This window comes from Salvelinus fontinalis, chromosome 13, assembly GCF_029448725.1.
Source record: "Salvelinus fontinalis isolate EN_2023a chromosome 13, ASM2944872v1, whole genome shotgun sequence".
In the NCBI taxonomy this organism is placed as follows: domain Eukaryota; kingdom Metazoa; phylum Chordata; class Actinopteri; order Salmoniformes; family Salmonidae; genus Salvelinus; species Salvelinus fontinalis.
The window spans coordinates 14855893-14879870 of NC_074677.1; the positions used below are offsets into that span (position 1 = coordinate 14855893).

Consider the following 23978-nt stretch of genomic DNA (forward strand, 5'->3'; position numbering starts at 1 on the left):
CAACGAGTCCACATCTTTCACTGATTGCTTGCCTATCACTCACACCTATGTGCAATCATCACTTAGAACCTAACCCAGTTGCTGCTGGACTCTAGGGATAGGATTTAGAATGTAGCCTTGGCACGAACTCCTTTCCTAACACCTCAAAAAGTAAAATAAATTATTTTCAATCTATTGCTAAAGAATAAGAATCAAAGATAATTAAATTATGCTAATCAACACTACAAACGAGTAACATGGGATTCATTGATCAGTTTCTTTTTTTATTGCGGAGAACATTTTCAAACTGCTTGCATACACCTGAATACTGAGTAAAATGTCACCTAACTGGATGTTGGACAGCAGTGCGGTGGAATTGGATGATCCAGGTTAATATACCCTAAGCATGCCGAAAAAGAAAAATCCAGATTGCTCTTGATGGCTATGCTATTTTGACCAGATTGTCAGAGAAAGTGAATTGACCTGCGGTAAATTCGTTTTTCTGTTTTTAATCTTCTAGTGCAAAGCTGAGGGGGTAGGCCTATACTACAATTGAAGTGAGATCTTAGTAGCACTTCCCTTCCTCCTCTAAGTGAGATCTACTCAAGTTTTTCTACGGGTGTTTTCACACTTGGTCACCCCCTTCCAGGCAATTTTTGTGAACTTGTGCAGTTTGCTTAATTTGTGCATTGTGAACACTCCAAAAGGATCTCAGATGAAGAGAATCAAACAGACCATCAAGAGCTGGTCAATGTTCTGTTCGCTTGAATTCCACAGCCCAGTTCACTTTTTTAGGGCAATGTGAACACAGCCTGCCCCGGAGCTGGTTAGTTCTAAAGGATTCGTTGCCATTTAAAAATGTACCTGGCTCAAAGATGAGCCACTTTCATGGTACCACTTCTCTGTAGCTCTAAGTGGGTGTAGCAAAGCATCAGGGGCCGTATTCATAAAGCATCTCAGAGTAGGAGGGGTGATCTAGGATCAGTTTTGCCTTAGATAATGATTAAGATTACATAGGCCAGGGAGGACCTGATCGATATCAGCACTGCTCCTTTGTGAATACAGGCCCAGCTTAGTCTGCATTAAGCGTGACCGCATTACAAATCCACGTGTTTCCCATGAAATTAGGTGAAACAAAAAATATTACAAATGGTTAAATAATGCATTTAAATATTTATATTATGCTGAAGCAAAGGCAAAGTGAGAAGTTTCTCTTCCAGGTTATACTTCTTAATGAACTGGCATTTACAGACACATTTCTGTTCCTTTACAGTGCTTTCATTACTGACAAATATGAAAATTACCAATTAAAGAGTTCTCTCCCCCCTCCCATTATAACACAATCAAGCAGGTACTCACTTTGCTACCATTTTGTATAGTATTTAATGTGTCTGTGTATACAGTGATTTGCCTAAGTAGGCCTACATTGCTTTTCAACAGAAATATCACTAAAGTATTTGCATAATTTACCAATTTGAAAAACAATCACAGATATTAACCTGGTAATTACTATAAGTGTTAATTAAATGCACTGTCAAAACTAAAGTGCTACCGACGTCGGTGTTCCCACGCAAGAGCTGCCACCTTTCATGGAGCATGCCAAAAGAGGTGCGAAACATCAGGCTGCTCCAAAAAAAAAAAGCACAATACTTTTTTCAAGAGAAGGGTTGTGTCTAAAATGGCACCCTATTTCCTATGTAGTGCAGTACTTTTGACCAGAACCCTATGGGCCCTGGTCAAAAGTGGTTTACTTTATAGGGAACAGGTGACTAAACCAAGAGCTGGTGGAGCGCTACTACAGCAAATAAAGTCCACGACAAACCCCACATTATCAGTATGTGCAGTATTCTGCACACTGCACTTTGACATACCATCTGCTTCGCATTTAATATTTAATAAGATCAACAACAAAAAACATCCAAGTGGGAATGTGAATATGTTCTCTATGTTGAAGTAGTGACATTACGAGGAAAATGATTCAGGGTCAGTTTCACAGTCCAGAGTTTGACGCTCCTCCCTGGCTGGGGCCCTCCTGTTTGACCAGGCAGTGGTCGGTCACCCCCTGAGAGGACAGCTCGGACAGCACATTTTCCAGATAGTTGGGGTCCGGGTAGCCGTGGCCTGACACGTTGGACATCATCTCAGTCTTGTGGTGGATCTCATTCCACACCACCGTGTCGGGCTCGCCCGTGGTGCTAGACGTGCCCACTGTGAAGATGAGGCGTCGCGTCCACGCTACCTTCAGCAGCTCAAGCACCTGACATGAAATAAAAATGAAATTAGAGATGACATGCGCAACACATTTATGATGTTTTGGATCTTCCTGAGATCAAATCCATGGAAAGGTCCGTTGGGGAAAGGATGTTTGGCATACCTTTGAAGTCTGTATGCAAAACGATTGAGAAATTGATTGAACTGGGACATTTTGGCATCACCCTGGCCTTATTTAAGACACTAAAATCACATAGATGCTACAAAGCCAGTCTTGGTGTCATTTGAAACCTTAACACTTGCTCTGAAATATGAGTAGTGTTTAGATTAAGAATAGATAATTAAAAATAAATGTCAAAAGTACCCCTATTGATTGTACATTTTTACAAATTTAATGAGAACTAAAAGATGTACAACTAGAAAATGTTGTAATTTGACGATCTCCATAGATATCCAACAGCGAACTAACTTTGCCAAGGTCACACAACCGTCTGAAGCTATTTGGCAAAAGTGCGAGTTAGCAAATGAAGGTGATTAGGCCTATGTACATTTTACACATCCCTAGAATATGACTTGGTGAAATGGTGCTGCTAGCAATAGACAACAGAATACAGACAGAGGAATTTATACAAAGTGAGGATATATTATACCCCCCAAAAATTGTCAACATATTACTAAGACATTCAGTTATAAAATAAAGAACTTTCCTTTAAGTTAGTCTGTATTTTCTATATGTTACGGTAGAGGTATGTGCATTTGATTTCACATTGACAGTGAGAGATCAGATATAGAAATTGATTTACTTTGAAAAAAATATTGGGATGTATTATCAATATACCCAGCATAACATTTACCTCACTGTACAGTAAATAAGCATTCAATAAATTAGTCAATAGAACAATTTGGAGTAGCAGATTTGGTTGCAATGAGTAGCAAATCAAATGAATATGGTAATGAGGAATTGGCACACTACATCAAGAAAGACATGTCATTATTAAATCTCTCACTCAGCATTTTTACTGAAACTGCATAATCAGACTTCCCAGACTATTTTTTATCACATACAAGGATTGCGTAAGCAGAGCACAGTGAGGGGCTATGTTCATTAGAGACTAAATGAAAGAAAGTGGCCTGAAACACAGAGGAACTACGTGGTCTTAAGAAACACTTTTTTTTATTTGATTCTGTTTGCAGAGAGTCTGTCCATTCTGCTATAGAGGCTGTGTTAGCTGCTTACCTTTCTGCCCTTGTCGTTGTCTGGGAGGAAGCAGAAGCGAGGGAAGCCTCTACAGGTGTATGGCTGCCCCGGGTTAGGGTGCTCTGGACCCTGGAGAGAGAAATAAAATTGAGTCATTTATCCAGAGCGATTTACAGTCAATGTGCATGCAGTAGCCCCGGGGAGAACAGAGAGAAGCACGAGATTAGAACATTGAGTGATGTTCTAGTTTTCCCTGTTAACATCAACGTTTCCCTTTACCGTGGCAATTGTGATCGAATCAACGCAATATCCACTTTAAATGCAACATACCAAAACAAAACGAACTACACAAGAGATTCTGTTGTAGGCAGACCGCATTGCATAACCAATAAGATCTGCAGTAGGCCTATATGCAGAAAGACCATTGGCATATATGGATCTGTGCCATTTACTTTGAACTGGACTGTTTAAACAGCTGTGGTCGTGAGTATAGGCACTTGTTTTGAGATCAAAGCAAGAGCTGCATGTAGCCACGTATGCACATTTTGTTCATATCCTTTGCTAGTTAGTTATTAGCCCAGTTATAGCTAAATTTGTAGTCAGCAATAGGGGCGTGATTGCTTCCAACAAGAGTACAAAGCATGTACATTTCTGGACATATTGGAAAAGGGAGTCCGGTAAAGAGCTTTTTTGTCATAAAGGGGTAGTGTTGTATTTTGAGACCGGCTTGAATAAGCTAAGTAGCCAATAGGCAGGGGGTAGCATAATATGTCTCATTCACTGTAATAAGTGGTATGGGAATAATAATGCATTTTATTTTATAGTGTTTTCTTGCATCAAACACCATAACATTTTCAGTCACCTTCTTGTCTGAAAGACAAGTGGATAAACAGGTTAATGTCAATCCCTGCATATTTTTTTTTCTAAAGTCCTATGGAATATAGGACTACATTGAACACCACACATTGGCTGCTACTGTAGGCTCAAGGATAGAGCAGCTATTTACATGTTAACATGTTACTGGGTGCATTTTCTCCATTGTTTTTGATGGTAGGCCACTCTGGCAGGTCTACATTATGATCTAAAAGCCTACTTGACCACTGTTAAAACTAACTTAAAGTGGGTGCAGCATCAGTGTTCACAGTAAACACGCGCTGGAAGTTGCACAGAATTTTCAAAGTTCAAGTTTGCGGTCAGCAGACCTGAAATTTGCTCAGTGCCGGGAAAAAATTGAGAAAACATTGCTTACAGGAGCAATTAGGGTTAAGTGCCTTGCTCAAGGGCACAGCGACATTTTTCACCTAGTCTGCTGGGGTATTCCAACCAGCGGCCTTTCGGTTACTGGCCCAATGATCTTAACCAGTAGGCTTGGTGACGGGGAAGATAGATGAGAATACTGACATGAGGGAAGGCGCATGTCCAATCCCGCATCTGTATCTCTTGGCCCATCTGAATGGTATGGTTTCAGTCAGAAAGAATCTTAGGATAGTGGCAAGCCTCGTTTTTGTTACTGCATCAATGGAGCAAAAGCCTGCATGCACACTTGCCCGGAGTAAGATATGCTCACCCCAGACTCAGTGTGTTAATGAGTGAGTGGTGTGTGTGTCTACCTGTATCCCAGTGGGGATGCTGTAAATTATCTGGATAGTTCCACAGTCTGGGTGGCCGGGGAGGGACTGTGCGATACTATAGATCTCCATCTTGCCCTTGGGCTGGGTCCCCGTCTTCTCCCCATAGATTGTCTTGCATGACGGGCACTGGAGGCTGCCGTCCTGGAAGGGGATATAGTCAGAAACGCAGATTTTCTTTAAAAATAACCCATGTTAGTGACTGCTTACACTCAAATGATAAGGTACACCAATCTAGTACCAGGTCTGAACAACCATTTCCTCCAGAACAGCCTGAATTCATCGGGGCATGGACTACTAGATATGGCGATCAAACGTTTCACAATTTGTATCAAGGGCCCTAACATGTGCCAGGAAAACATGGCTCATAGCATTACACCACCAGCCTGTACCGTTGACACTAGGCAGGATGGGGCCCATGAACTCTTGTTGCTTACGCCAAATCCTGACTGCCATCAGCATGATGGAACAGGAACCGGGATTCATCGGTACAGGCAATGTTTTTCCACTGCTCAGTAGTCCAGAGTTGGTGATCACATGTCCACTGGAGCCGCTTCTTGTTTTTAGCTGGTAGGAGTGCAACCCGGTGTGGTCGTTTACTGTAATAGCCCATCCGTGACAAGGACCAACGAGTTGTGCGTTCCGAGATGCTGTTCTGCACACTACTTAGTTGCCTGTTTGTGGACTGCCTGTTAGTTCGCATGATTCTTGCCATTCTCCTTCAACCCCTCTCCTCAACGAGCTGTTTTCACCCACAGGACTTCCGCTGACGGGATGTTTGTTTGTCTCACCATTCTTGGTAAACCCTAGACACCGTCGTGCGTGAAAATCCCAGGAGGCCGGCCGTTTCTGAGATACTGGAACCAGCACACCTGACACCAACGATCATTCCATGATCAAAGTCGCTTAGGTCACTTGTTTTGCCCATTCTAACCAAACAGTAACTGAATGCCTCGATGCCTGTCTGCTTTATGTAGCAAGCCACAGCCACGTGACTCACTGTCTGTAGGAGTTCACCATCTTCTTGAACATTCCAACTGGCCAATGAGTGTATAAGAATATCACCATAAACTAAAATGCTAGCCTGCTTCCACCATATGTAATAGTGTTTATGATATGTGGTGGGTAACACTTAACTTTTAGCCTGCAGTTATAATGCTTCATTACTGTAACTATTCAGTTTTAAATAAAAATTAAAATAGTCGTTGCTATAAATGAGAATGTGTTCAGTCAACTTACCTGGTAAAATAAATAAAAAGCAAGTACATGCCTTTATCGTTCCTTAAGTCATATTTTACTTAATTGTCCTAAATAGACATGTGGGCTCATGTCATCCAAGCAAGCCATTGAATTACAATTGAAAGTCATTATTAGGATCTCTGTGGCACCCACCTTGGTTCCATTGTTGTACATGGCAAGCATGCAGAGCATGTGCAAGGTGTGTCCACACTTGGTGAACTTTCCCACAGCGCCGGGTGGGATGGATTGTGCTCCCTCGGACGCCACGGCGTAATCCGACGGACACGACAGCCGGTCCATACAGATGATGCAGTCCTAAAACCACAGAGACATATTAAGGTGTGAAAGTAGATTTAATTTCTTTCCGTTACACGGAGGTCTGTACGCACACTTGCACGGGCATTACATTTATGGCCCTAAAAGTAAAAGATTTGCCATTTAAGAGTTAGATTTAAATGTGGCATAAACAACCAGTCATGTTGTCATCAGTTTGTCAAACAAATCACTTCAAAAGACTCCTGTAGGTTACCTGTGCACGTTCATCCACTCAAATAACTCAAGCATCCAAACATTGCACTGTGCAACCGCCATTTGATAAATGGAAAAAGACATTGTTATAAAACATCAGAAAGTGTAGGCCTAATTACATTCAGCGATTGTCATTAGGCCTTCACTTGTAGCCTTAATTGATTGATGCCTCCACTGCTGTCCCTGCTCGCCTCAGTCATTGTTGCCTTGGCAAAAAATTCTGTGTTCGACAAGCCACACCGCATTTTGGAGTCCATAAGCACATTTTTCACATGGTAGTAATATATGAGGGTGTAATAGCATCTTAGTTCATTTTCCACTATTTCATTTGCCGAGAATCTGTACCAGACCATACCTACTGTCACCCCAGGTTATGCTGTACATGTAATTACATGATAACAAGAATGACAGGATCTGTATATGATATTATATCATGAGTCTATAAATTGAGGTTGGGATGACTTGGTGTTATGGATGGAGTATTGTTTATTTCTATGCAAAACCGCAGTTGTCTTGTTCAAACTACTTTAGAAATAACCTGTGTTCATTTTAGAGCAATCATATTTCTTCCAACTTGCATATTGCACTCTCTCTGCAAAATAAATGTTTAGTATAAAAAAAGAATTTAAATAAAATACAAAATAAAAAACACCTGTGTCATACGAATGAATCATCTTCACAAAATGGTTTCAAAACATCTGAGATGAACTATAGCTGCTTTTGTTTGCATATAGTTTATTTCATGCCTACCGTGATTAAGTGTACCAGAACGAGGATACATGACTGATTCTCCTGCAAGAGCCCTTCTTCCGTGAGCGGGGAGAAGTTTTCCTAGGTACAGATCTAGTGGAAACCTAACCTTAACCATTAGTGGGGAAAATGCTAAAATGACCAAAGATAAGCATCTAGGGGCAACTTCACCCCACACCAATAGGAAGAGGCGAGGGAGGGAGGAGGGGGTCTTTGACATTGAAATGCGTACCTCGTCTTGAGCAGAGGCCACTTCCTCCATGTAGCGGTGAATGACATCCTCTGGTTTCTGTGCTGGGGCTGAGGGAACAGCGGACAATGAACAGAGTTGGAGACACCCACCAGATGACAGACAAAAACCACACTCAGGCCCTCAATTTACAGACAGGACATACGACAACACAGGAGGGATTATAATAAGAAATTAAATAGAAAATGTGGTCTTTAGTATTGCTTTTTTAAACCATTTCAGTGGAAACTAGTGGTAGCTTAGTTGTTTTGCAGTTTCCAATTGAACACATTATGTTCACCCCCCCAAAAATTGCGATTTTATAGCATATAGTTCATCCTAAAACATTTTAACTGACAATTTCAATTGTTGTATTTTATATTACTGCAGAAATAACCGACTCATCCTGCAGATGTAGCCTACACACTTCACTGCAGCTCAAACTTTAGGCTGGCTTCGTTGGCAAATCTGTACCATACAAAAGCACTGCTCGAAGATGTAACATGAGTCGACAGATTGAGGCACACAGTATTAATGCATGACAGTTGTGGATGAACGGGAGAGAAAAGGGTTAGAGATTGACACTTAATGTACCAAAAGCACCCTCTTCCTTCGTTAGGGGCTGAAGATTCCCAAATGCCACCCTATTTACAACATAGGGCTCTGTTCAAAATGTGTGCACTATGGGGAATAGGGTGCCATTTGGGATGAAGCTTCATTGTTAGATGATTTGTGAGTATCAGTCTGCTCTGAAACAGCTACAGGGTGTCAGCAACTCAGTGTTGAGTTTAGGGGTTCTGTTTTGAGCTGCAACCTTTGTAACCAAATAGCAAGATTAGGGCCTATTTCACACCCCTGTTTGTTAGCTAATGAACACTGTCGACTGACAAGCAACATCACAACACTGATTTGTGGATAGGATAGAAATGATTGAGTCACAGATTGGTAAATGATTCTTCAGAGAAAGTGAGCATTGGAATGCGATAGAAGAGAGCATACGTAAAAGGAAAAATAAAAGGAAGCTATACCAGCCTGCAGAAAATCTAAACACTGCCTTTGATGCCATTCAGGTTAAGAACACAATATTTGATTTTAAAAGGATAAGTTTGATATTACAATTTATTGATAGATTGTTCCTTAACCTGAAAGTAGTGTGAGCCAGGAGAAAATGTAAATCGATGGTTCAGGACCAATTTTAGCCACCGCTAGCTGAAAGTCAATGGGAGTGATAGGGACACAGTGCAATGTCCATGTTATAGGCAAATCACCTTTAAGTCAAACCCAGTAAAATTCAGTTTCCCACTCCCACTCCACTCCCATTGATTCTAAGAATTGTGTATTGAATAGTGAGATCCTAACTGAGTGAGAATAGGAATTACTGGCTCGGATGTCTCCAAGGTTTCACAAGGCAGGCATTCGTTTTTAACCACATGGCACATACAAAATATCAACATACATAACAAGCCAAGTATTCCAACTTATGGATTTGGGATGACAACAATGGAAAGCATTGGATGTGACGAAGCACAGAGCTGGATGCAAGCCAATAGTGAGTTGGTGGGGGAAGGTGGCGTAGCTACCTGTCCTGTGCTGCCTCTTTGCCCTCCTAACCGAGCTGCTGCTGTGAGTTTTGGAGCCTGCGGGCCTGCTGGTGCTGCTGGGGGGAGGAGGAGCGGAGGAGGGGTGCGGGAGGGGGGCACTCGTGAAGCACACACCGAGTCCCACTGCTGACATCAAAATGGAGGCCATGCCTGGAGTGAGAGGCCCCGGGGAGACATGCAGAGGGGGTGGGGTCAGTCAGGGGGAGGAGAAACCAAACAGATGAGACATGGTGGATAAAGCAGTGAGTGACTAAAAAGGGGTGGGGGGGGGACTTTCTCATGGACAAGAGGGCATTATATTTGGTAGGCGCTTCTAGCCCCATCCTGCTTGGTATGGCTAGATAACGTCGGATTCAGGAATAAAAAGTCATCAGGATTTAGGGTTTGTACAGTAAAGAAAATGTGTTGGACTAATAAAAATGTGGGATGATATGATAAAGTGCATTCATTGCAGTTCGATTTCCTTATAAAAAGCGCTATTGTTCGGTTCTGCCTCAATACTACATGGTTTTGTGTAATTTTAAAAATATATATATTTGAGTAATTTCATGAAATCAAAATAAAAAAGGCCAAAGGAAAATCTTCAGAAACTGTCAAATTAACTTCACATTAGCCCTCCACAAAACATTTCAGCACAAATGTGTTCGTCACAGATCATGGTTCATCACAACCCTTTGAACAGACACTAACAAAAGAAGCTGAAATGCTGTCAGTATCCATTGCTAGCCTATCTGCTGGCTCAACGGCATAGTCCTCTCAAAAAAGGTTTTAGTGTAAAAAGCTAAACTGCTAGCTAAGAGATTCTGAACATTCCCAAATAACCAGCAAACAAATAAAACAGTTTGGATGAAACGAAAATAAACTAGGCTACAAATGAAAATAGTGATCTGGGCCTCCTGAGTGGCGCAGGGGTCTAAGGCGCTGCATCACAGTGCTTGAGGCGTCACTACAGACCCGGGTTCGATCCCGGGCAGTATCACAACCGGCAGTGATCAGGAGTCCCATAGGGCGGCGCACAATTGTCCCAGCATCGTCCGGGTTAGCGGAGGGTTTGGCTGGGGGGGGGGGGCTTTACATGGCTCATCGCGCCATAGCGACTCGTGGCAGGCCGGGCGCCTGCAGGCTGACCTAGGTCGTCAGGTGAACTGCGTTTCCTCCGACACATTGCTGCGGCTGGCTTCCGGGTTAGGCGAGCACGTGTTAAGAAGCAGTTTGGCATGACTCAAACTTCACCTCCCAAGCCCGTAGGGGAGTTTCAGCGATAAGACAATATCAAAATTGGGGAGAAGGGGGTAAAATACAAAATAAAAATAAAGTAAGCCCTTTTCACTAAGCCCCCAAAACCCTGAGACTACATTGGAAAACAAATGCCATCGTGGGCTGGGCAAATGACCAGAGTAAAACAGGGCCTGGTCTGTGGAGATGATGTACAGCGATAGGCCAGCTCTCCAGAGAGACACAAATTACTTTCTCACCACCGACAGGAGCTATGGTCACTGCCATGAAATCACAAAAAAAGTTCTGTATCGCTGCTTTAATGACTGATAAACAAAAGGTGTGCCTCTAAAATCTGTCAGGTCTATGAGATAAGCTTACTAAACCACGGTTGCTGAACAGTGCAGTCGAATGTGTAGACCATTTCTGGTGTATCAGCTGTCTTTGTTAAGACTTTAGCTTGCCATAGGCCACACATTTGGCTGAAACAATGTATGCTTGTTACTAATATTACTTACTAATATTGATTTTAGAATTGTTCTATTTTTGTCAAGTTTTGCTGTCGAACAGACTGACACTCAGAAGATAAATTGTCAGTGTAGAAACTCAATACTCTTTACTGTTACTTTCAAACCAAGGTGTAAATTCATGGAGCAGACAGTTCTGCCATCACCACCAAGAAAAACAATGCTTGATTCAAACCACTAGAGTTCACATTGATGGTAACTGAAAATAATACAGGTAGTACCACCATGGTGGACGTTTGGATCAATTGCTTGGGACTGCTTTACCTGCAAGGGCTGAGCTCACACTGGTGGATCCATTCCGTTGCAGAGGGATGGCAGGGACACTGCAGCAGAGGAAACAGGAAAACCGACATTAATGAATCCGTACACCATTGCTTCTGCAATCAAGTGAGAAACTGATGTGGTCGGTTCTCTCAAAGTTTGAAAACACTCTAGATCAGGGGTCTCCAACCTTTTCTTACATGAGAGCTACTTAAAATATATACACTACCGTTCAAAAGTTTGGGGTCACTTAGAAATGTCCTTGTTTTTAAAAGCAAAGCACGTTTGACCATTAAAATAACATCAAATTGATCAGAGATACAGTGTAGACATTGTTAATGTTGTAAATGACTGTTGGTGGAAACTGACTTTTTTTAATGGAATATCTACATAGGAGTACAGAGGCCCATTAAAAGCAACCATTACTCCTGTGTTCCAATGTCACGTTGTGTTAGCTAATCCATGTTTATCATTTTAAAAGGCAAATTGATCATTACAAAACCATTTTGCAATCATGTCAGCACAGCTGAAAACTGTTATTCTGATTAAAGAAGCAATAAAACTGGCCTTCTTTAGACTAGTTGAGTATCTGGAGCATCAGCATTTCTGGGTTCGATACCAGGCTCAAAATGGCTAGAAACAAAGATCTTTCTTCTGAAACGCATCTGTCTATTCTTGTTCTGAGAAATGAAAGCTATTCCATGCGAGAAAATGCCAAGAAACGGAAGATCTCGTTCAATGCTGTGTACTACTTACAATTATAAACTTGGATTAGCTAACACAAGCCATTGGAACACAGGAGTGATGGTTGCTGATAATTGGCCTCTATACACCTATGTAGATATTCCATTAAAAAAAATCTGCGGTTCCAGCTACAATAGTCATTTACAACAGTAACAATGTCTACCCTGTATTAATGATCAATTTGATGTTATTTTAAAATGGACAGAAAATGTTTGCTTTTCTTTCAAAAACAAGAATTTCTAAAAGGACCCCAAACTTTTGAACAGTATTGTGTATCCGAGGTGAGGATTTACAGATTTACTCCCGTGTACACCTGTGTCATGGCTGGGGTCTGCCTCTATATATAGACCCCATTGCCACGACACACGTTCTCTACATCTTTTTTGAGGCGCCTCTAGCACCGTGGAGGATTGGAGTGATCCATATAGCTCACATAACCGTGGTTACATACATAACCTTCATTATGTTTCACTATATTGGATCACTCCAATATATTGGTATACCGTAACAGATTTAGTAGGTGCTAGAGGGACCTGGCCAGCCAGGGGCAAAGACCTAGCGCGGGACCGAGGCGCGTCAATGTGGAAGGGGTGTCCCGGTAGAGTCCCCGGATGGGGAGGCGACGCCCAGGACCACCGAACCAACCGCAGAGGGAGGTGCCACATTTACCCGATGGTGCATAATAAAGGTGCAAGATGAAGCCCAGCTGGCCGCAGCACAGATGTCAGCGAGGGGCACTACTCTCAGTAGAGCCCAGGTGCTGCGCCACCTGGGGATGTAGGCTCCAGTCCCATGGTGGCGGGCCCTCACTCAAGAGCATATCTGCTGCCACATTCAGGATGCCAGGTACGTGCACGTAGAGACGCTAGACGTTCCTGAGCCCAGAGAAGGAGCTCCCGTGCTATAAGATGGAGGCAGTGGGACCTCAGTCCACCCTGATGGTTGATGTAAGCCACCACTGTGGGTGTTGTCCTGGTGAGAACAGACATGTCTTCACTTGAGATGTAGAAGGAAAGACTGCAGGGCCAGCAGTACAGCTCAGAGCTTGTGTATAGATGTGCCTGCCTCTCCAAGGGGGTAGCCGACAGCCAACCTGCCCTTGGTCACACCCCCCCAGCCGATCTGGGAGGCGTCTGTGCTGATCGGCGGCACAATCTCAGCATCTCCACCCCACCTGAGAGAAAGGAATGACATCGCCACCTTAACAATGCCCTGAGGCACTGCGTGGTCACTCGCAGCTGGCGGTGGCGCTTCGGGTGCAGCCAGTGGGAGTTGAACCACCGTTGAAGAGGCCGCAGATGGAGCAGGAATGGCCGATTAATTATTCATAACAATAGTAAATCGGTATTTTGGGGCGCCGATTTCATTTTTTATATACTTTATTATACCTTTATTTAACTAGGCAAGTCAGTTAAGAACACATTCTTCTTTTCAAGGACGGCCTAGGAACGGTAGGTTAACTGCCTCGTTCAGGGGCAGAACGACAGATTTTCACATTGTCATCTCTGGGGATCCAATCTTGCAACCTTACAGTTAACTAGTCCAACGCAATAACGACCTGCCTCTCTCTCGTTGCACTCCACAAGGAGACTGCCTGTTACGCGAATGCAGTAAGCCAAGGTAAGTTGCTAGCTAGCATTAAACTTATCTTATAAAAAACAATCAATCATAATCACTAGTTAACTACACATGGTTGATGATATTACTAGATATCATCTAGCGTGTCCTGCGTTGCATATAATCTGACTGAGCATACAAGTATCTAAGTATCTGACTGAGCGGTGGTAGGCAGAAGCAGGCGCGTAAACAATCATTCAAACAGCACTTCCATGCGTTTTGCCAGCAGCTCTTCGTTGTGCGTCAAGCATTGCGCTGCTTATGACTTCAAGCCTATCAACTCCCGAGATGAGGCTGAAGTGAAATGGCTAGCTAGTTAGCGCGTGCTAATAGCGTTTCAAACGTCACTCGCTCTGAGCCTTCTAGTAGTTGTTCCCCATGCTCTGCATGGGTAATGCTGCTGTTGTCGTTGTGTTGCTGGTTCGAGCCCAGGGAGGAGCGAGGAGAGGGACGGAAGCTATACTGTTACACTGGCAATACTTAAGTGCCTATAAGAACATCTAACAGTCAAAGGTTAATGAAATACAAATGGTATAGAGGGAAATAGTCCTATAATAATTACAACCTAAAACTTCTTAGCTGGCAATAATGAAGACTCATGTTAAAAGGAACCACCAGCTTTCATATGTTCTGAGCAAGGAACTTAAACGTTAGCTTTTTTACATGGCACATATTGCACTTACTTTCTTCTCCAACACTTTGTTTTTGCATTATTTAAACCAAATTGAACATGTTTCATTATTTACTTGAGGTTAAATTGATTTTATTGATGTATTATATTAAGTTAAAATAAGTGTTCATTCAGTATTGTTGTAATTGTCATTATTATTATACATTTATTTATTAAAATCAGCCGATTAATCGGTATCGGCTTTTTTGGTCCTCTAATAATCTGTATTGGTATCGGCGTTGAAAAATCATAAAATCGGTCGACCTCGAGTCAGGAGCATGTCTGTCTGACAGGACCTGGGTCCTCGTCGGGGGGCACAAATCAGCCAATCGTCCAGGTAATTGAGGATCAACAACCCTCAGGACGTGAGAGGTGCAAGGACAGCATCCATGCAGTTTGTGAAAATGTGGGGTGCCAAAGAGGCCGAAGGGAAGAACGATGAATTCGTAAGCCGTCCCTTCAAAAGCGAATCGGAGATACTGCCAATGAGCTGGGGAAACAGGAACATGGAAGTACGCATCCCTCAGGTCCAGCTTCACAAACCACTGGTTCCTGGACACGGACTGTAAAACACAGGCCGGGGACAGCATGTGGAAACCTCAGTACCTTCAATTACCCATTGAGGTTGTGGAGGTCCTGAATTGGTCGAAACCCTCTCTCTTTTTGGGACCACAAAATAAGTGGAGTAGAACCCCACCTAGCCGTTCTGATGTCTCGATCCTGCGGATGGCACCCTTGTCCAGGAGTGAGTCGGCCACTGTGGTGACAAGAACGCCCCTGAAGGATGGGGGCCAGCACCGGAATTGGAGTCGGTACCCCTTGAGCATTGTCGGTACCCCTTGAGCACAACACCTCTGGGGACTCCACACAGTCATCCCACTTTTCCCTGTGACACCAGGAGAAGTGGCAGAGGAATTGTCTGTCAGGAGTTGCTGGGGCCTACCTCTCCTCTGGCGCCCAGAGCGCCTGGGGCTCCCATGCACGTCCCTATGGCGGTGACGGTTGACAGGTTGTTTCTCCACCGCATGCTGTGCCCCTCCCCGCTGTCGTTCCTCAGCATGAAGCGATGGGGCAGGAGGGGGACCCCACCGTCATTCAAGTGCAGGTGGTTGGCGACGATCCGTCTGCCTTGGACCCGGGCCTGAGGAGGTATGAACCGTCTCAGGGTCTCCCGGTCCAGTCCCTACGAACCTTATTGGTCTGCTCTAGAATGTCATTAACCCCTGGGCCAAACGTCAGCCCAGGGGTGCTGGGGAGAGTGGCAAATATGTTCTGGAGACCAGCTGGCAGACGGGGATTGGGCCAGCCAGAGATGGTGCCGGGTGGTAACCACCTGCGCTATGGCCTGTCCATTGGAGCGGGCCACATCCCTCTGGAGCAGGGAAAGCAGGCGAGACACCTCCACTTCCCAGAGGAGCTCCTTTTTGCCTCCCTTGCAGCAGGGGCCACAGTCTGCAGGTAAGCCAAGAGAGCACATGGACCCATATGGGTCTTTCAAGTCTGCATCAACGACTCAGGGGAGTCCCGGCTTCAGTCACGGGTTCCGCCCTATAATCTCCCAGTCAGGGAGGACTATGGCAGCTATCATGGTGTCCATGGTCGGGTACTCCCGGAGGCCGAGTGACTCTGCGCCCGGAACATAACTCCATGGTCCAGTCTCTGCTTTGGAAGCACCCCCGGGCAGAGGCAAAGCTCTCCTACAAGGCCGCACGGAACGCAGCAGAGTTGGGACAGATGGAGAGTCATCACTGTCCACCAGTTTGATGTCCAGTGCAGTGGCTACCCGAGTGAGTAGGCCCCTCATAGCTCTCTCTCTCTCTACCTACATGATCGCTGAGGGCGATGATGGCCAACTGCCAGCTTCTGATGGCCTGTCAGCCCCGCTCACAGTGGTGAACAGTGCCAGCATCGTCCCCCAGGAAAAGCAGATCACTGGCCAACAGGGAGCTGCTGTCTTCACCATCAAAGCTATCAAGCTGCCCAGGACTGGCAGCAGATGGGCTCTGCCTGTGATGGCTCTGGCCACGCTTCCTGGGAGGAGTACTGGGCCCAGTAGAGGGACTGGCACAACTCCTGAGGGAGCTCATCCCCAGCCTGAGCCAGAGCCTGGTCGACCAACTCGTGCATGGCCTCCAATCGCACCAGGCGCAGGCGTTCTGAGAACACCACACAAAATAGACATCCAGTAGTGCGCTCCACCGCCCTCTCCGCATGGCTTAAACCCAGGCAATGCATACAAGAGTTATGTGGATCCCCAGGGGGATGCCACCATCAATCCTGTCACAAAGGGAAGCCATAAGCTCAGCCAAGCCAACAAGGCCACGGAGCAGGGGTCCGACACCCTGGGAGAGCTTATGTCGTGACCCACTTGGGGGAATAGGAACCCGGTGAGGGATAAATTAACCAGTACCTCTGCAAAAAACACTGAAGACCCGTGTGGGAAAAACAGACAGACAAAATAAATAAAAAACATTCACCAAGGTAACGGATTTGATTTATTTGTTTTATTTATTTTAATAAAAAATGTTTTACGCCAACTACAATATTACCTAGCCGGTTTAATATCCAAGCAGAAAACAAAACAGCACCATATGGAGTAACTCCGTTAAGGAACTCCAAAGTTAATGTCTCAACGTAGTGGAAGCCCACCACGATATTCTTACATTATGCAGGTGAAGAACAAGAAAAATAAACCCTGTAGGGTAATTAGCAGAGAGTCGGGGCATGTTAAAGCAATTCACAACATACATAACTTGCCGGCCGGCTTGTTCTGTGTAAGGAAAAAACTGTTTGTGGCAGCAAGAGCCACCAATATATTAATAGATGCACAAGGAGTTCTAGTGTAACGCTAAAGAAACACAAGCACGACAAACCACGGGCGGAAGATACAGATCGACCGTGCACAGTGAGTGTGGCACTCAAGAGGTGCTGGCCATGTGGCCAGCTGCTCCAGGCTGCAAACAACCAGTGAGTATACTTCCACGCAAGATATTACACCTACCAGTGACTTACCAAGCGATCTTCAGAAAGTTTGTACCTCAAACCATACGGACGTCCGCCGAGAAAATGAAAGAGAATGTGTGTCGCGGCCATGGGGTCTATATATAGGGGCGGACAAGCCGTGACACAGGTGTACACTGGAGTAAATGTGTAAATCCTCACCTCGGATGTTTCCCTCAGCCGCGGAGTGATACCAATATTTTGGAGTGATCCAATATAGTGAAATATTACACACGCAGAGGGCCTACCGAAGTTACGCACATCCAGTGTCAGACGCTTTTCTGTGTGCTTTTTCGACAAGTTGATAAGGCTTTGTTACAGTATGTTCATTTTTATGTTCAACATTGCTCCATGCTGCCATCTTTTTTCCACAAAATGTGTTTTAGCGCTGTGTGGCATCAGGGCTGCATCGAAGCTTTCAACAGAAAGTGCCAGGAAGGTATTCTTAAAAAAAATATATATATATATAACTGTCACAAGAATAACATACTAGTATGCAAACTTTCTTCCCTGTGCTTTGTTCTTCACAAGGAGTGACAAAGCTTAGGCCTACTACTATCAGGGACCGCATGGTAACACAACAATGGGAGGAAGTGTGTGTGAGATACACCAGTTGATGTAATGTGACTCATATCAGCTGGCTTACTGACCGAGCAGAAATTTGGGTCCCAAATCTGGTTTCCTATCCACTGCAAAACAATTCTGCGTATCACCACTTCCTCTTTAGAGGACATCAATCACTGACAAATTGTAACCCCAAACCAATGTGTCAAATAGCTCAACATTAGATTTATTTATGTTCTAAAAAAAAAAATCAAAACAACAATTTGGTCTAAGTCTGCATTTACACAAACAGTCCAATTCAGATTTTTGCCACTAATTGGTCTTTTGACCGATCATATCTTTTGCCCATAATTGGGCAAAATATCAGAATTGGACTGCCTGTGTAAACGCAGCCTCAATGTCAGAGCCCCTAACAGTAGGCTATGTTTAATTAGTGCTCTTCAACAGATCGCTGCCCGCACATGCTCGCCCGTCCAGCATCACTACTCTGGACGGTTCTGACTTAGAATATGTGGACAACTACAAATACCTAGGTGTCTAGGTTAGACTGTAAACTCTCTTTCCAGACTCCCATTAAGCATCTCCAATCCAAAATGAAATCTAGAATTGGCTTCCTATTTCACAACAAAGCATCCTTCACTCATCCTGCCAAACATACCTTCGTAAAACAGACTATCCTACCGATCCTTGACTTCGGCGATGTCATTTACAAAATAGCCTCCAATACCCTACTCAGCAAGTTGGACTCAGTCTATCACAGTGCCATTTGTTTTGTCACCAAAGCCCCATATACTACCCACCATTGCAACCTGTATGCTCTTGTTGGCTGGCCCTCGCTTCATATTCGTCGCCAAACCCACTGGCTCCAGGTCATCTATAAGTCTTTGCTAGGTAAAGCCCTGCCTTATTTCAGCTCACTGGTCACCACAGCCGCACCCACCCTCAGCACACGCTCCAGCAGGTATATTTCACTGGTCACCCCCAAAGCCAATTCTTCCTTTGGCTGCCTTTCCTTCCAGTTCTCTGCTGCCAATGACTGGAACGAATTGCAAAAAAAAAAATCACTGAAGCTGGAGACTCATATCTCCCTTACTAACATTAAGCATCAGCTGTCAGAACAGCTCACAGATCTCTGCATCAGTACATAGCCCATCTGTAAATAGCCCATCCAACTCATTTGCACCCGCATCTCTACTTGCACATTCATCTTCTGCACATCAATCCAGTGTTTAATTGCTCAATTGTAATTATTTCGCCACTATGGCCTATTTATTACCTTCCCGCTCTATCTTACATCATTTGCACACACTGTATATAGACTTTTTTATTATATTATTGACTGCATGTTTGTTTATTCCATGTGTAACTCTGTTATTGTTTAGTCGCACTGCTTTGCTTTATCTTGGCCAGGTCGCAGTTGTAAATGAGAACTTGTTCTCAACTGGCCTACCTGGTTAAATAAAAATTACATGTAAAAAAATCAACGCATAGTTAGTCAAGAGTGTAGTATAAATGGATAAGCTGCTAAATTAGACGACAATGACTATTCAAACAAAGCCAACCTACCTTAAGCCATTAGCACTGGTAGGGTAAGACAGTGGAGGTCCAGGGAACTGACTAGCGGAGGGTGTCGGGGGCCAGGGACCACCCCACGCCATGCCCCCCACAGAAAGAGGCCTCCTGGGGTAGGGCGAGTACACTGAGGTGGGGTGAGCTCCAGCCGCCCTGCTGGGGCCCTGGAAGCTGGGCCGGCTCAGCTGCCCAGAGGAGAAGGAATGGCGTGAGCGGCTGGGCATGGGGCCAGTGCAGCTGTGGCTCAGACACTGGTGGCAGGAGCAGGCAGGGCCCGAGTGGATGACGGAGGCGCCAGACGCCAGTGGGTAGGGAAAGTTACCCTGCCGTCGGACCTGCCGCCTGAAGCCCGTGGCCTTGTTGACCTGGGCCAGCGCTGTGAGGTCCACTATGTAGTTATAGCCGTGTGAAGCCATATCCGCCGTGGCCTGCCGTGCCAGGTAGCTGTGTTCTAGTAGAATAGAAGTGCGAGTCTCGTATGGAGTCCATCCTCCTTCGTCATTTGCCCACTCCCAATATACTCCGCTACCCAAGCCTGAGGACTGGGCAAACAATTGACGGCGTACAGACCGCGTTTTCCCTGGAAAGATAACACAGTGAATTTATACTTAGAGGTAAAGGTGCCTAGCACAGAAAATGATGCAGTAGACGTCACATCAGTGAATGTCTAACTGTGTATTATAGTCTAGTACCTAGTGGTGTGCCTATATAAATGTCAGCTAAGCATTATACTACACATCCTGTGCTATTGAGAAGACTTCCTGCTGTTTTTCTCTCTTTTCCTGGACAAGTTTGTATCACAGGCTGCAGGTGTCAAAGGACATTTGAATTTGTCCAATCCGACCCACTTTCCAACCAAGAGACTTGGCTGTATCACTGCCTACTATCATGTCTGTCACGTTCGTTTTCGAGTTAGCCAGCTAGCCAACTAGTTACCTAAAGAAAACATTGACATCGCTGGAAAACAACAAGACTGTTCGCTATAGATGTTAGCAAGATAAGCAATGCTATTATCTTTGGTTTATGGAGGCTAACTACAACCGCTAGCTAGCGTAAAATAACTAACGATGCGCTAGCCAGGGCACAACAAAGCTCGAAAGCTTCAGTTAATTTGTAAATGTAATAACTAGCTACTGTTAGCTAGCTACATCACACACACAGTGCAGTGTGAGTGGCTTAATTCCCTTACCTGTATCTTGGCGGAACTGGTTCAAGCTTGGTATGTCTATGAGATAAGGCGACAAGCTGGGATCTGATTGTCCTAGGCTGATGCTGGTGGAGCCAGGACCCCCACCTCTGTGTCCCCGCGGAGAGGAGAAGTATTGTTCGATATAGCCGCTCACCTGGCCGCTATATGGTCGCCAGAAGCCAAGATCATCCTGCCATTCCCATACAACGACCATGGGCTGAGATTGTCCAGATGCTACCAATGTCGGTGTAGAGATAGAGGGTCCATTTCTAGACCCATTTATCCCCACACAGGAGCTAGAGGCAGTGGCCATATCTTACAGCTAGTAGCGATACGTCAAATTCAGTAAACGACAGAAAAAGCTGATGCTAGCTAATTCGGCTAACGTAACAAGCTAGGCTAAGAAGCTAAGTCAGATGGACAAAACACGTTTTAACACTTTGCCAAACTACAGGACACCCTGCAGTTACCCTATCAATAAATTGTAGCGATCAAACCTAACTATGTTAGCTAGCTAGCAAAACATCTTCAATTTACAAGATGTAGCTAAAGTTAGCTAGCTTGGATTATTAAAATGACCCATTTTTACAAGACTGATTCGAGGTCAGGCGGCAAACACTCAAGCAAATTGTTTAAAAGCATTTTGGCAAACCTTGCGAAGCTATAAATCTTTAGATGCGGAAATATATTGAGCTATGCTAGTTTACAAATCATTGCATTCCAACAAACTCAAACTGGCTAGCTACGCAAACCACAGATAAACCAGTCGGAACAATCGTTGCTTGGCAAATAAGACATGCGCACATCATTATATTTTTAAAGCTCCAATGCAGCCGTTTTTATCTCAATATCAAATCATTTCTGGGTAACAATTAAGTACCTTACTGTGACTGTTTTCAATTAAAATGGTCAGAAATAAACAAAAATAGCAATTTCTCAAGCAACAATTTCGCTAGGAGTGGTCAGGGGAAAACTGACAACTTGCTGTCATTGGCAGAAAGGTTTGGAACTCTCTTTCTTATTGGTCTATTAACTAATTTACTGCCTGGGATGTCACTACACAGGCCAAAATTCCATCCCACCAAAACAGGCAGACATTTCATGTGGTCTTTTCAAACAGCGCTTAACACTAAAAGTGCATTATCATAATTTCACAGTATTATTTCAACCTCAGTGTGGAAATATATATAAAACAAATTATGTTTTTAACGGCACTGGAGTAGTCTTAATAACTGTTGTCCTTTCAAACCTCAATGATGATATACTCTTCATTGCTCCATGATACCATGACATTCTGAAGAAATGTCTAAACCTACTATAATAATACGAAAGTAGTAGGTTTAAACATTCTATAGATTTTTTAAAAATACTTTAATTCAACACACACAAAGTCACTGCAGTCCTATAAAAGTGCAAGGCAACACATTTTATTTCAAAGGCCTAAATGGCATTAAGGTACAGCATATAAATACTGGTGAATCCAGAGATAGCTGTTACAGGATAACACAGACCATTCTTTCTTTAACACACGTTACATTCATGTTGACTTGAAGAGATATTTTACTTAGCACAGATGTGCTACAAACATAAAAGCCTAGCTGAGAAAATCTCAACTCCACGTACAAGTACTCAGCTAAAGAAAAGCCATGAGGAGTTTAACAAAATATGAAAATTTGTCTTAGATATAGTGCTATCACCTTGGGTTATTCCTACCACGGAGTATACCGGTACGTACACCTGAAGGCGAACATATTTCAGTTGATATACTTTGAGTTACATACAGTAGTAGTTAGTGTTGTAGAGACATGTGATTCAGTACTTATTACTGAACATTGTAATTTACATCCCTGCACATGATCTTTGTTTTTAATCTTCAAAATAAATAAATAAATAAATCATACAAATGTTGTAAAGCCAGATTGATCCAAGACATTTGTGCTGTAGTTACACCCCATAACAAAAGTTTATGATAGATCAGACAAAAATAACCTAAAATGGTGAATACTTCAATGATTGTAAATTCCATAAGCTTAGTGCCATAACATAACCCCAGTCGGTTGGAATCACTTTTCTTTTGTAGAGTATTTTGAAAAAGGTGTATCAAAAAAGTACCATCAGGGCTTGTGGGGATGAACAACTGTATATAAACACTAGATTTCTGATGCTATGTATTGGCCAATGAGAGGCTTTGAAGCCACAAATCGGCCATATTGGCACTCCTCAGAAGAAGCAGTCCTTCATTGGTATTCAGTATTTAAATTAAAATGTTTCAAGGACAAAAGTACATGTATTTAAGTATTTATTTTGTTGTTGTAGTGGGGACAGTAACAATGTCTTTCTGTATTTTGTTTAGCGCACATAATATAATTTAAAAGTATGCATTAAGTTGTCTATAATAGAATAAGCATGGCAAGAATGAATGCAGACATTAATAAATGCATTTATATAGCTTCCAAAATATTTTTTACAATGGTGGGGGAGTAATAAAATGGAGGCGCAGTGGCTTCAAAGCAGCACTCCCTGCCTGTCATCTAGTGTTTATAAATCAGTGAAGGAAACAAAATCAAAGAAAGCACTTATCTTGCAACAAATTATGCACAGATTCAATTGTTCCTCCTCACATTTCCACCCAAGCCACCATTTAAAAACATATCCAAACCTATATTTTCAGTCAGTAAAGTTTTTAAGCAACAGCACTCGGGCAAAGCTGAAACTTGGCGATGTGATTATAAGTATTGGTTTGATAAAGTCCTCTCATTATATCCTCTTCCTGTAGCAGAGTATCTGTTTTCTTCTCTTCTAGTATTTCACCTTCCCAGGGACTTGCCCATTCACTCCACTGTAGTCCACCATGTACATGGGCCATTGCTAAAAGTAGACGGAGACAAAGCAAAAGGAGGATAAATTAGAGAGAGCATGAGGGAGATCAGTTATGCCGTTGCAGAAGCAAATGATGGCCCATCAATTACACAACCATATTAGTGCCTTTTACAAATTTCTTTAATACCTACAAGTATAATATGAATGTATAAATAAATTCAACTGTATCAAAGTATCAAATCAGAGCATTTCCGTTATGTATTTTTGATAATGAAAGGGAAAGGGGGACACCTAGTCAGTTGTACAAATGAATGCATTCAACTGAAATGTGTCCACATTTAACACAATCCCCCTGAATCAGAGAGGTATGGAGGGTTGACTTAATCGACATCCACGTCTTCGGCGCCCGGGGAACAGTCGGTTAACTGCCTTGCTC

The 23978-nt window shown here is 43.6% G+C and overlaps 2 protein-coding genes across 6 annotated transcripts in view; both read right to left on the bottom strand.

Annotated features, from left to right (window-relative positions):
- Positions 1 to 1338: 1338 nt before the first annotated feature.
- dtx2 (deltex 2, E3 ubiquitin ligase) lies at positions 1339 to 21722 on the bottom strand. Of its 2 annotated transcripts, XM_055941829.1 has the most exons (9): positions 20723 to 21722; positions 19528 to 20113; positions 11370 to 11428; positions 9343 to 9513; positions 7766 to 7833; positions 6409 to 6570; positions 4999 to 5160; positions 3428 to 3517; positions 1339 to 2236 (listed from the first exon to the last, which is right to left on the bottom strand). In XM_055941829.1, the coding sequence occupies exons 1-9, from the start codon at positions 21033 to 21035 to the stop codon at positions 1970 to 1972; spliced, it is 1878 nt and encodes a 625-aa protein (XP_055797804.1). In that variant the 5' UTR covers positions 21036 to 21722; the 3' UTR covers positions 1339 to 1969. The 2 variants fall into 2 exon arrangements, with proteins under 2 accessions (XP_055797804.1, XP_055797805.1); XM_055941830.1 differs by lacking the exon at positions 9343 to 9513 and having other exon boundaries at positions 20723 to 21718.
- Positions 21723 to 22127: 405 nt separating this feature from the next.
- gtf2ird1 (GTF2I repeat domain containing 1) overlaps positions 22128 to 23978 on the bottom strand; it is a 45140-nt gene continuing 43289 nt past the window's right edge. For all 4 annotated transcript variants that reach the window (XM_055941826.1, XM_055941827.1, XM_055941824.1 and 1 more), the window contains one exon: positions 22128 to 23590. In XM_055941826.1, coding sequence (XP_055797801.1) covers positions 23522 to 23590 — 69 coding nt within the window. In that variant the 3' untranslated portion in view covers positions 22128 to 23521. The remainder of the gene's footprint in view (positions 23591 to 23978) is intronic.